Consider the following 17,375-nt stretch of genomic DNA (forward strand, 5'->3'; position numbering starts at 1 on the left):
TCTAGATTGCAGAAAATATGACTTCTGTAACAGAATCATCAGTGCTTGGAACACTTTACCTGACTCTGTGGTCTCTTCCCATAATCCTAAAAGTTTTATCCAAAAACTTTCTACTGTTGACCTCACCCCATTCCTAAGAGGACCATAAGGGGCGTGCATAAGAGCACAAACGTGCCTACGGTTCCTGTCCTATTGTTTTTCTTTTCTTCTTCCTATATATATGCTTATACCTCCTTATATTTACCCATATATGTGTTTATTTACTATATAATCTTTTTGTATGATACCTACATATATTGTTGTGACAAAATAAAATAAATAAAAATAAAATAAAAATAAACTCTCAGAGCAAAGCTGGCTGAGGAACTCTGGGAGTTGAAGTCCACAAGTCTTAAAGGGACCAAGGTTGGAGACCCCTGCCTTAGATGACTGGCCACCCTGGGTGGCTCCAACACAAAGTCCCCAAATTTTGGAATTTGAAGGTCCTGGAGATAATTTATTTTATTTATTTTATTTTATTTTATTTATTTATTTATTTTGTCACAACAGTATATATATGCATAAGCATGTAAGTAACTATATAATATATATAAGCATATATATATATATAAGCATAAGCATGTAATAACTATATTAATTGGATATAATGAAAGAAAACAATAGGACAGGAACGGTAGGCACGTTTGTGCTCTTATGCACGCCCCTTACGGACCTCTTAGGAATGGGGTGAGGTCAATAGTAGACAGTTTTTGGTTGAAGATTTTGGGATTTTGGGAAGAGACCACAGAGACAGGTAGTGTGTTCCAAGCGTTAACAACTCTGTTACTGAAGTCATATTTTCTGCAATCAAGATTGGAGTGGTTAACATTAAGTTTAAATCTATTGTGTGCTCCTGTATTGTTGCAATTGAAGCTGAAGTAGTCTTCGACAGGACGGACGTTGTAATAGATGATTCTATGAGTTAAACTCAGGTCATGTCAAAGACGGCGTAGTTCTAAATTTTCTAAGCCTAGGATTTCAAGTCTGGTGGCATAAGGTATTTTGTTGTATTCAGAGGAGTGGAGAATTCTTCTTGTAAAATATTTCTGGACACGCTCAATTGTATTGATGTCAGAAATGTGGTATGGGTTCCCGACAGGCGAGCTGTATTCAAGAATTGGTCTAGCAAATGTTTTATATGCTCTGGTTAGTAGTGTAGTGTTTCTGGAGAAGAAAGGACTTTGATTGCGAGAACCTTCCTTGCGATTGAATTTCCACCCAGTTGTCCTCGCTCGGCCTTTGATCTTCCTCCTCCTCCTTCTAGGTCTTCGAAGACGGTGTCACCTTGACCAAGACTGTGGTTTCGTCCACCGTCCACGCCGCTGGCGAAGCCAAGGGCCGCATGACCCAGAAGGTGACCAAAGCAGTTGACCTTACCAAGGACATTGTCCAGGACGGCATCGCCTTGACCAAATCCGTGGTCAGTTCCACGGTCAGCACGGCCCGGCACGCTGCCAATGAAGCCAAGGGTCTCGTGACTCACCGAGCGGCCGACATGATCAACCTGGGCAAGGAGACCGTCAACGAGGGCGTTGACCTGACTCGGTCGGTAGTGTCCAAGACGGTCAACGCCGCCCGTCAAGTGCAGAGCTCTGGGGCTGTCCAGGAAGGCGTGGAGATGGCAACGTTGTTCAGGCAAGCCGTGGCCAGCGGAGTGGATACCATGTTGGAGAAGACGGAAGAGTTGGTGGATTATTATCTTCCCATGTCAGCAGAGGAACTGGGTAAGAGCAGAGCTCCCCCCTCCATCTCTCAAGTGGTTAGATCAACACGTTGCAATCAATTGTCAGTAAGAAAACCAGATTAGGGGCACCCCAAGCAGCTTCCGAAGCCAATTCTCCAAAAATCTGTCTACCAGTCTTCCTTCCTTCCTTCCTTCCTTCTTTTCCTTCCTCTGTTCCTTCCTTCTTTCCCACTTTCATACCTTCCTCCTTTTCCCTTGTATTTCCTTCCTACTTTCCTTTTTCCTTTCCTTCCTTCCTTCCTTTTTCATTTTTTCCTTCCTTCGTTTTTCAGTTGTCCTTCCTTCCTTTTTTCCTTCCTTCCTTCCTTAATTCCTTCTTTCCTTCCTCTGTTCCTTCTTCCTTCTTTCTTTCTCATTTTTCCTTTCCTTCCTCCTTTTTCCTTGTATTTCCTTCCTACTTTCCTTTTCATTTTTCCTTCCTTCCTTCCTTCCCTTCCTTCTTCTTTTTTCTTTCTCATTTTTTCCTTCCTTAATTCCTTCTTTCCTTCCTTAATTCCTTCCTTTCCTTCCGCTGTTCCTCCTTCCTTCTTTCCCACTTTCATACCTTCCTCCTTTCCCTTATATTTCCTTCCTACTTTCCTTTTTCTTCCTTCCTTCCTTCTTCTTCTTTCTTTCTTTTTCTTCCTTCCTTTTCATTTTTCCTTCCTTCCTTTTTCATTTTTCCTTCCTTCCTTCCTTTCTTTTTCTTCCTTTTTCTTTCTCATTTTTCCTTCCTTCCTTTTCATTTTTCCTTCCTTTTTCTTCCTTCCTTCCTTCCTTCCTTCCTTAATTCTTTCCTTTCCATCCTCTGTTCCTCCTTCCTTCCTTCTTTTCCACTTTCATACCTTCCTCCTTTCCTTTTCATTTTTCCTTCCTCCTTCCTTCCTTCCTCCTTCCTTCCTTCTTTCCTTCCTTCCTTTTCCTTCCTCCTTTTCCTACTTTCCTTTTTCATTTTTCCTTCGTTCCTTTTTCTTCCTTCCTTTCTTATTTTCCTTCCTTCTTTCCTTCCTTTTTCTTCCTTTTCCTTTTTCCTTCCTTTTCATTTTTCCTTCCTTACTTTCCTTCCTTTCTTTCTCATGTTTTTCTTCCTTCCTTCCTTCCTTCCTTTCTTTCTTTCTTTTCATTTTGTTCCTTCCTTTTCATTGTTTCCTTCCTTCCTTCCTTCCTTCCTTTTTACTTTCTTTCTTGTTCCTTCCTTCCTTCCTTCCCTCCTTCCCTCCCTCCCTCCATTTCTTTCTTTCTTTCTTTCTTTCTTTCTTTCTTTCTTTCTTTCTTTCTTTCTTTCTTTCTTTCTTTCTTTCTTTCTTTCTCTCTCTCTCTCTTTCTTTTTCTTTCTTTCTCATTTTTTCCTTCCTTCCCTGTCTTGTCGGCCACCCATCTCATCTGCAAGCAACTTGCCAGACAAGCACACGAGAGCAACCGACCATGTAAAATACTGACATGAGAATGAAAAAGCTGGGATGAATTGGGGGACAGTGGTGGTTTTTGGCTGATCCTTCCTGGGATGGGACGGGACCTCTTCACACCCACTTTGTCCTCCCTGCAGCCCAGCTGGCCAACCAGGTCCAGGGCGTCAGTTTGGCCTCCATGGATGAGCAGCGGAAAGAACAGAGTTATTTCATCCGCCTGGGCTCCCTCTCCAGCAAACTCCGCTCCCGAGTCTACCGGCATTCCCTAAATCGGCTTCATGTGGTCCAGGAAAAGACTCAGGACTTGCTTGGCCAGATCCAGTATGTGATAAACCTGGTAAGCCTGGCCCTGGGTTCAAATCAGTGGTGGGTTTCAAATTTTTTTACTACCAGTTCTGTGGGTGTGGCTTGGTGGGCGTGGCTTGGTGGGCGTGGCAGGGGAAGAATACTGTAAAATCTCCATCCCCACCCCACTCCAGGGGAAGGATACTGCAAAATCCCCATTTCCTCCCGATCAGCTGGGACTCAGGAGGCAGAGAATAGATGGGTCAGAATTTTTACTACCGGTTCTCCGAACTACTCAGAATTTCCGCTACCGGTTGTCCAGAACTGGTCAGAACCTGCTGAAACCCACCTCTGGTTCAAATTAGCCAGGATGCAGTGCAATAAAAAAAGCCAACACAGTTCTGGGCTGCATAAACAGAGGGATAGAATCAAGATCATGTGAAGTGTTAATATCGCTTTATAACGCCTTGGTAAGGCCACACTTGGAATATTGCATCCAGTTTTGGTCGCCACGATATAAAAAAGATGTTGAGACTCTAGAAAGAGTGCAGAGAAGAGCGACAAAGATGATGAGGGGACTGGAGGCTAAAACATATGAAGAACGTTTGCAGGAACTTGGTATGCCTAGTTTAATAAAAAGAAGGACCAGGAGAGACATGATAGCAGGGTTCCAATATCTCGGGGGCTGCCACAACGAAGAGGGAGTCAAGCTATTCTCCAAAGCACCTGAGGATAGAACAAGAAGCAATGGATAGAAACTAATCAAGGAGAGAAACAACTTAGAACTGAGAAAAAGTTTCCTGACAGTCAGAACAATTAACTAATAGAACAACTTATTTCCAGAAGTGGTAAATGCTCCAACACTGGAGCTTTTTAAGAAGAGACTGGACAGCCACTTTTATGGAATGTTAAAGCATCTCTTGCCTGAGCAGAGGGTGGGACTAGAAGACCTCCAAGGTCCCTTCCAACTCTTGTTATTTTATTCTGTTCTAATCCAAGGTACAGGTAGCCCTCAACTGACAATGGTTCGTTTAGTGACCATTCAAAGTTACAATGGCGCTGGAAAAAAATGACTTATGTCCATTTTCACCCTTACGACCGTTGCGGCATCTCCATGATCATTGGGGATTTTGGGGTATCGTTGTGTGTGACAATGTGTGATTTATAATGACCATCATGATTTACAATAGAAATTGCAGGTTCAGTTACAGTCGTAAGTTGAGGGCTGCCTGCATTGGGTTACCTTACCAGCTGAATATTTGTTCTGTCTCCTTCCCCACTTCGGAGCAACGAGCTGGCCTTCAGCCAGTGGATTCACGGCTCTTATCAGTTCTGGCAGAGAAATCGCAGCTGCCTGCCAAAGTTCAAACAAATGACTCACGTAGCAAGACTTTCAGCTCTTTTTGAAACCGTTCAGCTAAACTTTTGCTTCCTGTGGAACTGAGAGCAGTCCCAAAGCTCCTTATATATACTGTGGGGTGGGGCTCCTGCCCCACTCTTCCCTTTGATGACGCCGCCTCTCTAATCTTCTGAAGTGCAGGTCAAGCCAAGCTTGATTATTATTATTATCAGCTGGGTGTGAAGGCGTAGCCTGGGGAAGGGAGGAATCAGGGGATGATGGCCTCATTACGTCCTCCGACTGGCTTGGTTCTGGCTCCTGGAGCCAGGCCAAAGGCATCGGTGCTCCCGAGGTAAGCCTTACCGGCCCTTCCCCCTCACTCTCGGAGTCACTTTCGGGCATGGGGCCAGGTTCGGGGGCTGGAGTCACAACAATATTATTGCATTGTGTTTTCTTAAATTGTTTTTATTTCTGCTTTTCTGGCAGATAGAACATTTGAAAGACAGCGCCGGGAGTCAATTCCAGGAAGCACAACAGAAACTTCACCAAATTTTGCTCAAATGGATCCAAATTCAGCCAGAAGAGGATCAGGAAAGAAGAGAGGCAGAAAACTCCTCACAGCAGGTAGTCTATGCAACAGGTAGCTCTCAACTTAGCAGGAAGTTGGACTAGAAGAGGGGTCACCAACCTTTCAGACCTCAGGGACCACTAAATTCATCATTTTAAATCCTGCAGACCACTAATATGATCTGCCTAATGACTGGCTGGGTGGGTGTGGCCAACTCAATGTCACTTATGTTGAGGGGCGCCTTGCCAGCCTTTACCTGCCCCTCCCTTCCCAGCCCCTCCTCGTCTGCCCACCTGGGCTCCTTAGGGCCCCAACAGGAAGCAGTTGTTGGAGCTAAGCAGCCGCCATGAGAAAGAGTTGGCAAAACAGCTCAGTTCAAATTGGATCTGACTGAGAAGGAGGCTCAGCAGAAACACCTCACTGAGGACTAGGAGCATAGGCTTTCCAAGCAGAGGGAAGACCTGCGGAAGTGCAAGGCCAGGTACCGGCGACTAGAGGCTCAGCAGGCTGAGATGGTCAGCCAGTTCCAAGCCATGATGCAGTCCCACTGGAACAAGGCCCTCCGGCTCTTTGCCATCAGCGGCGCTTCACCCAAAGCCCCGCACCAGGAGGCTGAAGCCGACCCCAAGTTAGAATTTCTGCCCCCCCTCCGACCCACACAAAAAGACCCCGAAGGGGGAGACTCTCTGCAGAAACACAAACGTTCATTGCACGTATCTGTCCCAGGGGCCGTAGTTTGAGGACCCCTGATTTAGTGCAATATAAAAAATGCAAATAATTTTTCTGCGGACCACCAAAATTTTCTCACGAACCACTAGTGGTCCACGGACCACCAGTTGGTGACCGCTGGAGTAGAAGACCTCCAAGGTCCCTTCCAATTCTGTTATTCTGTTATGAGCAGTTATGTTTATCACATGTTCAACCATAGCTGGCTGGGATATTCTGGGAGTTGAAGTCCGTCCATCTTCCAAAGGCCATCTTTGAAAAAAAACAGCAGTTTATTTTCAAGTCGTGATCCTGAAGCTGTGTTCACGCATCCGACTTAGTCCTGTTGTAATGCACAATTTAGGGACGTGGTAGCTCAGTGGCTAAGACAGCTGAGCTTGTCGATCAAAAGGTCAGCAGTTCAACGGTTCGAATCCCTAGCGCCGCGTAATGGGGTGAGCTCCCGTTCCTTGTCCCAGCTTCTGCCAACCTAGCAGTTCGAAAGCAGGTAAAAAATGCAAGTAGAAAAAATAGGAACCACCTTGGTGGGAAGGGAAGAACGTTCCGTGTGCCTTTGGCATTGAGTCATTCCGGCCACATGACCACAGAGATGTCTTCGGACAGCGCTAGCTCTTCAGCTTTGAAACGGAGATGAGTACCACCCCCTAGAGTTGGGAACAACTAGCACATATGTGCGAGGGGAACCTTTACCTTTAATGCCCAATTTGTCCCCTGCAGGTCGAGTCAGCGACTTTGGCCATGTTAAGATCCCTCATCCAAGATCTCAGCCCTGCTTACACCTGGCTGATGTCCACCGTCGAAGTGCTGCCCAGGAACCTCCGCGAAAGGGTGGACCAAACTCAGAGCAACTTCCACCACCTTCACCGCTCCTTCTCTTCCGCCGAGTCCTTCCAGGATCTGCCCTCCGGCTTCCTCGCCCAGAGTCAGGAGATGATCTCTCACGCCCGGGACGTTCTCCGCATGTTGGCGGAACACCTTGTCCAGATCACCCCTCTGAATTGGATCGTGGGGCCCTTCCGACCCCAGGAAGGAGGGTCGGGGGCCTCCCGGGAGGAGAGCAGGACTGGGCGGCTGAAGGAGACGGGCAAAGAGGTCAGGGAATCCCTGTCGGAGAAGGTGGCGGTCAAGAAGATGAAGAGGATGCAGGACACAACCGAGGTGGACCCAAGAGAGTCCACGGAGGCAATGGGGGCCTTGAAGGAGCTGCTAGAGGGCTCCGAGGGGGCCCCCCAAGAGAAGAACTAGGACAGTGATGGTGAATCTTTTTGCGCCTGGAATGAGGGCTCACCGCACCCCCACATGCCCCATTTTGGCGCTAGCAGGCCTCCCGGAAGCCTCCCGGAACCAAAAATGGGGCAAGGGGGGCGCACTGCACTCCCACAAGCCCCGTTTTGGCACTAGCAGGCCTCCCAGAAGCCTCCCGGAACCAAAAACGGGGCAAGGGGGGCGCACCGCACTCCCACAAGCCCCGTTTTGGCGCTAGCAGGCCTCCTGAAAGCCTCCGGGAACCAGAAACGGGGTGAGGGGGGTGCACTGCAATCCCACAAGCCCCGTTTTGGCGCTAGCAGGCCTCCCGGAAGCCTCCCGGAACCAGAAACGGGGCGAGGGGGCTCACCGCACTCCCACACACCCCGTTTTGGCGCTAGCAGGCCTCCCGGAAGCCTCCGGGAACCAAAAACGGGGTGAGGGGTGCACTGCAATCCCACAAGCCCTGCTTTGGCGCTAGCAGGCCTCCCGGAAGCCTCCCGAACCAGAACGGGGTGAGGGGGGTGCACTGCAATCCCACAAGCCCCGTTTTGGTGCTAGCAGGCCTCCCGGAAGCCTCCCGGAACCAGAAACAAGGCGAGGGGGCTCACCGCACTCCCACACACCCTGTTTTGGCGCTAGCAGGCCTCCCGGAAGCCTCTCGGAACCAGAAACGGGGCAAGGGGGGCTCACCGCACCCACACACGCCCCATTTTTGTGCTAGCAGGCCTCCCGGAAGCTTTCTGGCACCAAAAGTGGGGGCCACGAGCTGCCAAATACCCCCACTCGTCTCCCAGCAGAGACCTGAAAATCAGCTGGCTGGCGGGCATACAGAGTGGAGCGGACCTGGGCGTCGGCTCGCATGCCCACAAAGATGGCTCCACGTGGCACCTGTGGCCCGCGTGCCCTAGGTTTGCCATCCCGGAACTAGGAGAACTGAGTAGCCGAGACCACCGTGCCCGTACGAAGTCTCCAGAGGTCTCTACCAGGCGTGGTCCGAAGTCTCAAGATGGCGACCAGAACGGAGTTTGGATGGCCTCGTTGAGTCATCCACCGCCTCCTCTGACCACACTCTGCGGACATCCCTGGGCAGCATCTGAACGTCCCCGGCAAGTTGCCCGGCACGTTTTGCCATCCTTCCTCCTGGAGGGACAAGGGTTCCCCCAACCACAGTGCCCACCCCCTCAAAAGGCAGATGAAGGAGACACCATTTCCAAGAGGGGAACTTCCAGTCTCTGTGGCAAGAGAAACAGGAAAGCGAAAAGCTTGCCGAGAGAGAGAGAGAGAGATCCAGTGGTGGGATTCAAATTATTTAACAACCGGTTCTCTGCCCTAATGATTTCTTCCACCAACCAGTTCACCAAACTGCTCAGAAAGTTAACAACCGGTTCTCCCGAAGTGGTGCGAACTGGTTGAATCCCACCACTGGAGAGATCTACTGGGATCCATTTTTTCCTTCTTCCCCAAAGGAGAAATTTCCTGACAGCTAGAACAATTAATCAGTGGAACGACTTGCCTGCTGAAGTTGTGAATGCTCCAACACTGGAAATTTTTAAGAAAATGTTGGATAGCTATTTGTCTGAAATGGTGTAGGGTTTCCTGCCTGGGCAGGGGGTTGGACTAGAAGGCCTCCAAGGTCCCTTCCAACTCTGTTATTATGTTAAAGGGACCCAGCTCTTCCCTGTGGAGGGGGCGGGAGAGGCTATTTTCTTCCCCAAAAGTGTGGAGGTCCATTTTGTTAATTTCCAAAGAAGCTTTTCTTAGACTTCCACTTATTAAGTCAGAAGTGCAACCAAAAAAAGGGGTCAGGAATCAGAATTGGGGAGAAGAGATGGGTTAGCTAGCTGTTATTTATTTAGACTTATATATAGATATAGATGTTGGATAACCGTTTGTCTGAAGTGGTGTAGGGTTTCCTGCCTAAGCAGAGGGTTGGGCTAGAAGACCTCCAAGGTCCCTTCCAACTCTTGTGATTCTATTCTATTCTAAACATGCCGGAGAAAGGAAAAAATTGTCTCTCTTTCCCCACTTCTCTTGAAGCATGCTATAGCAGCCAACTCCAAGGAAAGGATCGACGTCTCAGAAAAGCAATTAGATTTCCCCGAAGAGCCAAGCGTCTAGTCCTCATTACTGCAGAGATGAGCTTGTAAATGGGTGCAGGGCTGGGCCGTCGAGGTCAAAAGCTTAACGGCAAAGACGGACTTGAAGATGATATTTGAAGGCTGGCGGAGGAAACGGTGCTGTTTATTTAACTCGAGGGGGAGCTGGGAAATGGGTCCAGCTGAATTTCCACGGCGCTAAGCTTTGAGCATCTTCCAGGGGTCCTTCTTTGGTGTCCACGCTGTAGGAAAATAAAATTTAAAAAAAACGTGTTCGCCCGTTTCCATCATCTTTTGCGGGAGAGGAAATTGTGGGGATTTGGAGGGTGAATTTTAAAAAATGGTGTTTAATACGGTAGAGAGGAGATGGTGGGGAGGGCTTGGGTTTAGAGCAGGGGTCTCCAACCTTGGCGACTTTAAGCCTGAAGGACTTCAACTCCCAGAATATCCCAGCCAGCAATGCTGGCTGGGGGATTCTGGGAGTTGAAGTCCTCCAAGCTTTTTTATTATTATTATTATTTGAATTTATATCCTGCCCTTCTCCGAAGACTCAGGGCGGCTTACACAGTGTTTTTTTTTTTTAATTGAAAAAGTTTTATAACAACAATTAAATTTTTCCCCCTCCCCCCTCCCTCCAAAACCCCCCTCCCCCCCCGGACTTCCCGGAGCAAACACAAGGTATAGTTCCTTAAACAAAACAGTCATACATTAAATTTTTAAAATCTAACACAATTATAATCTTTCTCTCTCACATAACCTGACTTCTTCCATTAAAATCAAAAATAACATCCTTCATTCAAAAGCAATCCGAAATTTCTTAATCTGATATCTATTTTGAATATAATCAATCCAGTTCTTCCATTCATTTAAATATTTTTCTTGAGTACTGTCTTTCAAGAAGGCTGAGATTTTAGCCATCTCAGCCAAATTGGAAACTTTCAATATCCATTCTTCTATTGTGGGTAATTCTTTTTTCTTCCAATATTGTCCAATCAACAGTCTTGCTGCTGTTATTAAGTTCAAAATCAACTTAGTCTCAATCACTGTACAGTCCGTTGTTATTCCCAAAAGGAAAAATTGCGGTAGGAACTTTATCTTCTTCTTCAGAACATTCTGCATAATCCACCAGATTCTTATCCAGAAAGACTTAATTTTCTTACAAGTCCACCATACATGAAAATATGTAGCATCATCACAATTACATCTCCAACATTTCGCTTGCATATCTGGATACATACATGATAATTTTCTTAGGATCTAAATGCCATCTATAAAACATCTTATAAAAATTTTCCTTAAATTCTGCGCTTGCGTAAATTTAACATTTCTAACCCAAATTTTTCCCATGTTTCCAACATTATTGGTTCTTGAATATTCTGTGCCCATTTTATCATACAATCCTTTATTAAATCTCTTTCAGAATCTATTTCTATCAACACAGTATACAATCTCTTTATATGCCCCTGAGTTTGATTTCTAATTTGTTTAACCAAATTTTCTTCATTTTGAATGATACCAATTTTCTGATCTTCTTTCCATCTAGCCTTTAACTGTCCATATTGAAACCAAGTATAATTCCTCCCTTCTTCTTTTAATGTATCCAAAGATTTTAGTTGTAAATTTCCCCTCTCATTGTATAAAAGATCTTTATAAGTAATCATTTCTTGTTCCTGTTCTATATTTATATTCTCTACTGCGTGCGAGGACATACCCATATAGGAATTTTGTAATTTAACTTATAATAATATTTTTCCAGACACGCAGAAGAGAAATTCTCAACACATGATTCTTAAAAGCTTTATCTACTTTCTTATCATACAATAAATATGCATGCCAACCATATAATAAATCATAACCTTCTATATTCAAAATCCTTTCCTCCGTCAAATTAAACCAATCACTTATTACCGAAAGAACAACTGCTTCATAATACAGTTGTAAATTAGGCATTTTAATCCTCCTCTTTCCGTGTATCTTGCATTATTTTCATTTTGACTCTCGCTTTTTCCTTCCCATATAAATTTATTAATTCCAATCTGCCATTCATCCAAATTTTTATCTTTCTTAATTATTGGTATCATCTGAAACAAGAACAAGAATTTAGGCAAAACATTCATTTTATAGCTGCTATTCTCCTAACAAAGATAATTGTAATTTTTCCAAGTATTCATTTCCTTCTGAATTTTTTCCATAACACATCATAATTATTCTTATACAATTTCCATTTGATGAAGTAAGAAAGACTCCTAAATATTTACCCTTTTTTACAATTTCAAATCCTGTTATTTCCTCTAGTTTTTCTTTCTGGTTCTTAATCATATCTTTGGTTAACACTTTTGTTTTATTTTGATTCACTTTAAACCCTGAGACCCTTCCATATTGATTAATTACTTCCAACAAATATACACTGAATTTATAGGCTGAGTCAACATAACAACCAAATCATCTGCAAATGCTCTGACTTTATATTCATATCTTCTAATTCTAATACCTCTATCTCCTTAACTCTCTTATCTTATCCAATAAAGGTTCCAAAGATAAAATAAACAATAAAGGTGATAAAGGACACCCTGCCTTGTTCCTTTCGCAATTTTAAAACTATCTGTCAAACTACCATTAATTATTATCTGAGCTGTTTGCTCTCCATAAATTGCCCTAAGTATTCGTATAAAACCATTTCCAAATTGCATTTTGTCTGTTAATTTAAATAAAATTCCCAATGCAAACGATCAAAAGCTTTCTCTGCATCCAAGAATATAAACGCTGCGGAATCTGATTTTTCTTTTCCAAATATTCCAATAAATTCACTATCTGCCTAACATTATTCCTCATTTGTCTCCCTTTTATAAAACCAGACTGGTCAGTGTGAACTTTGTTGTACAATTTCCATTAACCTATTTGCCATTATTTTTGCAAAAATCTTATAATCATTATTCAAGAGTGAAATCGGTCTATAATTCCCAGGCTTAGTACAATCCTGATCCTCTTTTGGTATCAATGAAATAAAAGTAGTCCTCCATGATGGTGGTACTCCTCCTCCCATCAATATCTGATTAAATAACTCCATAAGTGGACCAACTATCTCATCCTGTAACTTTTATAATATATTGCTGTAAGTCCATCTGTGCCCGGGATTTCCTATTTTTAATTGCTTTATTACCAAATAATTTCCTCAGAAGTTATAGGCCGATTCAACTCTTCCCTTTGTTCATTAGTTAAACCTTTAACCTTATATTCTTTCAAATATTTATCAATATCCATATTCAATATTGTATCTCTGGCATATAAATTTGTATAATATTCCAAGAAAGCTTTTTTAATTTTATCCTGTTGAAATCGCACTTTACCCTTGTATTCAATTCCTTCAATAGTACGTGCTTTCTGTCTTTTCCTTAACATATAAGCCAACCACCTCCTGATTTATTGGCATTACAAAAAGTATTATGTTTAGCATATTGTATATTGGTTGCCACCTGATCTGCCATTAACATATTAAATTGACTCTGTAATATCTTTATCGCCTCAGTAGTTTTTAAATCATGTGGATTATATACCAATAATTGTTGTTTCCTCTGAATTTCCTCTTCTAAATCCCTACGCTGTTTTTGTAGTTTTCTCCTCTGTCTACTATTAATATATATCAAATTTCCTCTCATAAAGGCCTTGCTCGTCCCACACCATTTCTATCAAGTTCCTTTCCCAAATTATAATCAAAAATTCTTTCATTTGTTTTTACATTGATTTACATTATCCTCATATCTAAACAAATTTTCATTTATTCTCCATGATCTTCTTCCACCTTCATATTGCAACTCCATCCATACGGACTATGATCAGTTAAACACCTTGGAAGTATCTTTGTTTTCCTAACCCTAGAAAGCAAGTGGTTGGTAATTAATATAAAATCAATACGTGAAAAAGATTGATGCCTATCCGAAAAATAAGTATAATCTCTATCATCAAAATTCTGCCTTCTCCATATATCTTTCAACTCAAAATCTTCCATCAAATCAAAAAGATTTAGGCAATTTTGCATGCATAGGAATTTTCTTAGAAAGAGTTCTTTTATCTTTTCTAATGTCCATTACACCATTCCAATCCCTAATATAATAAATGTTTTATAGTCCCAAAAGTCAATTTTTCATGTAACAGTTTATAAAATTTTTCTTGTTGTTGATTAGGTACATATATGCCAATCACAAGTGTCTTTTTTCCTTCTAAAATCAATTCAATAGCAATATATCTTCCTTGAATGTCCGTTTCAATTAACTTACTTGATATATTTTTCTTCAAATATATAACTATACCATTTTTCTTATTCGAGCAGAAGAAACAAAATGTTTACCTAATTTGAATTAATCAAATATTTCTGATCTGATAATTTTATATGTGTCTCTTGCAAACATATCACATCATTTTTAAATTGTTTCAAATAATGGAATATTTTTCTTCTTTTCTGTGCTGAATTTAAACCATTAACATTCCATGTCAAAAATTTATTTGCCATCTCTGGCCTCTTGAAGCTTCTGAGCAATTAGCTGAAGACCTTCACTCTTCGGCTTGGCTCCTCCCACAGCTTCAGTAGTAGAATCCGTTCCTGTCTTTGAAGTCGTTCCTCCATCTCCTTACGCCTAATAGCTCCCTTGTCACTCTTTGTTCTTGAGATTGTTCTTGAGGTACTGATATCACAGGTGCAGTTTCAGCTTCCCACTCTGTTTCTCTTGAAGACTTTTATCCACTGTTTCTACATCCACTTTCAATACATTAAAAAGATGTAGAAATTGCTTTCAATTCAGTATCAATTCGATATCTCCTGCCTTGAAAAAATACTGTTAAACCAATTGGAACCTCCCATCCATATTGAATCTGATGCTTCTAAGCTCTTGTGTAAAAACCTAAAATCCTTCTATCCTTTAACATTTTAGCAGGGATCTCTTTCAAAACCAACACCTCCTGTTCTGCTATTTGCAATTTCTTTTGGTATGTAGCTTGCAAAATCTGATTTCTTATTGTAGAAGTTAAAAAATAAATTACAATATCTCTTGGGAGCTTTTTCTGCCTCGCTACCCAAGAATTAACCCTATATGCCTTATCAATTTGAAAATCAACTTCTCGAGGGTCCATGCCTAACATTTCAGCTAAGGCTTCTGATATAACTTTTTTAAGATCTTCTTCCTTCCGGTCTTGAAGACCCCTAATTCTCAAAGCCTTCTCCAACGCTCTATATTGCAATACCACCACATGATCCTCATTTTTATCCACTTTATTTTGAAGCTCTCCAACTTTATTATCCAAATACTGATTTGCTTGACTAATTACTTCCACTTTATCCTCCATTACTTCCAAATTTTTTGCCAAACCTTGAAAACCATCAATAAATCTTCTAATTTTTTATTAGTCTCTTTAATTTCTTCCCTAAGTTGATCCTTCACACCATGAATATTATTCATAATTTCTTTAAATCGCTCTTCAGAAACTCTGTTCTGTTCCTTTAATATATCTTCTAAATTAGTTTCAGACCCCCTTCTCGTCATGGGAGCTTTTGGTGGCTTAGAAGCCATTTTAATTTAAGTAAAGTCTCTAATTAGAATTATAAAATCTCAAAGTCTCAAAAAGTCTCCAATTAAAGTTGTAAAATAAAAACTTTCACCTTGCCTCCTATGGAAAGCTTCTATTCAGCTAAAATCCACAAAGACGAACTTCGCTTTCTCTCACAAGCAGCCTCCAATCCACTTCCTCTCAGACGCCATTTCTTCCTTCACTAAGTTCAAGTGAGAAAAAGTTTTCCCCTTTTTAAAAAAGAAGTAGAAGTCAGCTCTCTTCTTGCTTCCCCAGTAATCGATCACTTGTATTTGTCCCGTCTGCTTTTAGTTATTCAAAACGGAATCAATTGAGCAGAGGTGGGCGTTTTCCTCTTGTCCTGCCTAATTAGCAGGATCGAGCCGAGTCTGGAGTAGGGCTGGGTTAGGCAGGCACCCCTCCGAGACTCTGCATAAGAAAGCAGAGCCCCTGGGGCAATCTTCTGCTATCCAGCCGCTCTTGCTAATCTCTTTCACCCAGAGAAAAGCTTTGAAGCTGTCTAACAGCCATTCTCCGCTGTTTCACCAGCTTTTACAGAATCTCAGTTCGGGACGCCATTCCAGAAGTCCTCCCGGGGAAAACGAAACCACCGGAAGCCCCGGCTTACACAGTGTTAAGCAATAGTCTTCATCCATTTGTATATTATATACAAAGTCAACTATTTATTTATTTATTTATTTATTTATTTATTTATTTATTTATTTATTTATTTATTTATTTATTTACATTTATATCCCGCCCTTCCCCGAAGACTCAGGGCAGCTTACATTGTGTAAGGCAATAGTCTCATTCTATTTGTATATTTATATACAAAGTCAACTTATTGCCTGTGGCTTTTCTTGCGGCCAGCGGGCTCGCCACGAGAGGGTCCGGACAGTCCCCGCGCCGGACGGAGTGAGAACGAAGACACGGAGTCCAATTCTCCTCGGGGTGAGCGAGCCCCGAACTAGCTCGAGACAAACTCCAAAAACACCACACTATTAACCAGAGCATATAAAACATTTGCTAGACCAATTCTAGAATACAGCTCGCCTGTTTGGAACCCTCACCACATCTCTGACATCAATACAATTGAACGTGTCCAGAAATATTTTACAAGAAGAGTTCTCCATTCCTCTGAAAACAATAGAATACCCTATCCCACCAGACTTGAAATCCTGGGTTAGAAAACTTGGAACTCCGTCGCCTTCGACAAGACCTAAGCTTAACTCACAGAATCATCTATTGTAATGTCCTTCCGGTTAAAGACTACTTCAGCTTTAATTGCAATAATACTAGAGCAACTAATAGATTTAAACTTAATGTCAACCGCTTTAATCTAGATTGCAGAAAATATGACTTCTGTAACAGAATCATCAGTGCTTGGAACACTTTACCTGACTCTGTGGTCTCTTCCCATAATCCTAAAAGCTTTATCCAAAAACGTTCTACTATTGACCTCACCCCATTCCTAAGAGGACCATAAGGGGCGTGCATAAGCGCACAAACGTGCCTACCGTTCCTGTCCTATTGTTTTTTTTCTTTTCTTCTTCCTATATACATATATGCTTATACCTCCTTATATTTACTCATATATGTGTTTATATATTATATAATCTTTTTGTATGATTCCTACATATATTGTTGTGACAAAATAAAATAAAATAAATAAAATAAACTCTTTTATTGTTAGGGGTGGGTTACAGAGATTCAGAAGGCAAGCATGTGATCCTGATTAACCACACATAAATTGACACATTGGGTTGGATATGCATATTGTGGCAATATGGTTGCAAGCACACAGCTGAGCAAGATGAATATTTTATGTGTGCAAAGCAGTTTTCTTATCATGTCCGGTGTTACCCGGACAGGCTCTGTTAGTTAGCGTTTCTGAGCAGTTTGCAACAGAAATGTGGATACATTTCTACAGAATGCTCAAATGTAGCGAGACATGGAAACATCAGAGTTATGGTTATGTGGTTGGAACAGGGTATGCAGAAATATACATACAATGGAGACTTTGTCTGCTTGGTACTTTTTCTTGTACATGATCCAATTCTTAGAAGAATCTACATCTACAAGTTTATGTTGTTTATCTAAGAGATTATATGGCTAATGCAAAGCAGAATTATCTGACCATTGCCATAACGATTCCCAACAATTGCCCCCCCCAACAATCTGGGTCCTCATTTTACCTACCTTATAAAGGATGGAAGACTGAGTCAACCTTGGGCCTGGTGGGACTCGAACCTGCAGTAATTGCAGGCAGCTGTGTTTAATAACAGGCTATCTTACAGCCTGAGCCACACCGCGGCCCCCAACAATCTGGATCCTCATTTTACTTACCTTATAAAGGATGGAAGGCTGAGTCAACCTTGAGCCT

The 17,375-nt window shown here is 42.5% G+C and overlaps 1 protein-coding gene across 2 annotated transcripts in view; it reads left to right on the forward strand.

The window, feature by feature from the left end:
- The window catches only part of LOC131188364 (perilipin-3-like), a 29,433-nt gene extending 21,657 nt beyond the window's left edge, over nt 1-7,776 (forward strand). For both annotated transcript variants that reach the window (XM_058163594.1, XM_058163595.1), the window contains 4 exons: nt 1,304-1,763; nt 3,309-3,508; nt 5,282-5,419; nt 6,807-7,776. In XM_058163594.1, coding sequence (XP_058019577.1) covers nt 1,304-1,763; nt 3,309-3,508; nt 5,282-5,419; nt 6,807-7,334 — 1,326 coding nt within the window. In that variant the 3' untranslated portion in view covers nt 7,335-7,776. The remainder of the gene's footprint in view (nt 1-1,303; nt 1,764-3,308; nt 3,509-5,281; nt 5,420-6,806) is intronic.
- Nucleotides 7,777-17,375: the final 9,599 nt, after the last annotated feature.

Source organism: Ahaetulla prasina, chromosome 1 (assembly GCF_028640845.1).
Source record: "Ahaetulla prasina isolate Xishuangbanna chromosome 1, ASM2864084v1, whole genome shotgun sequence".
Lineage (NCBI taxonomy): Eukaryota > Metazoa > Chordata > Lepidosauria > Squamata > Colubridae > Ahaetulla > Ahaetulla prasina.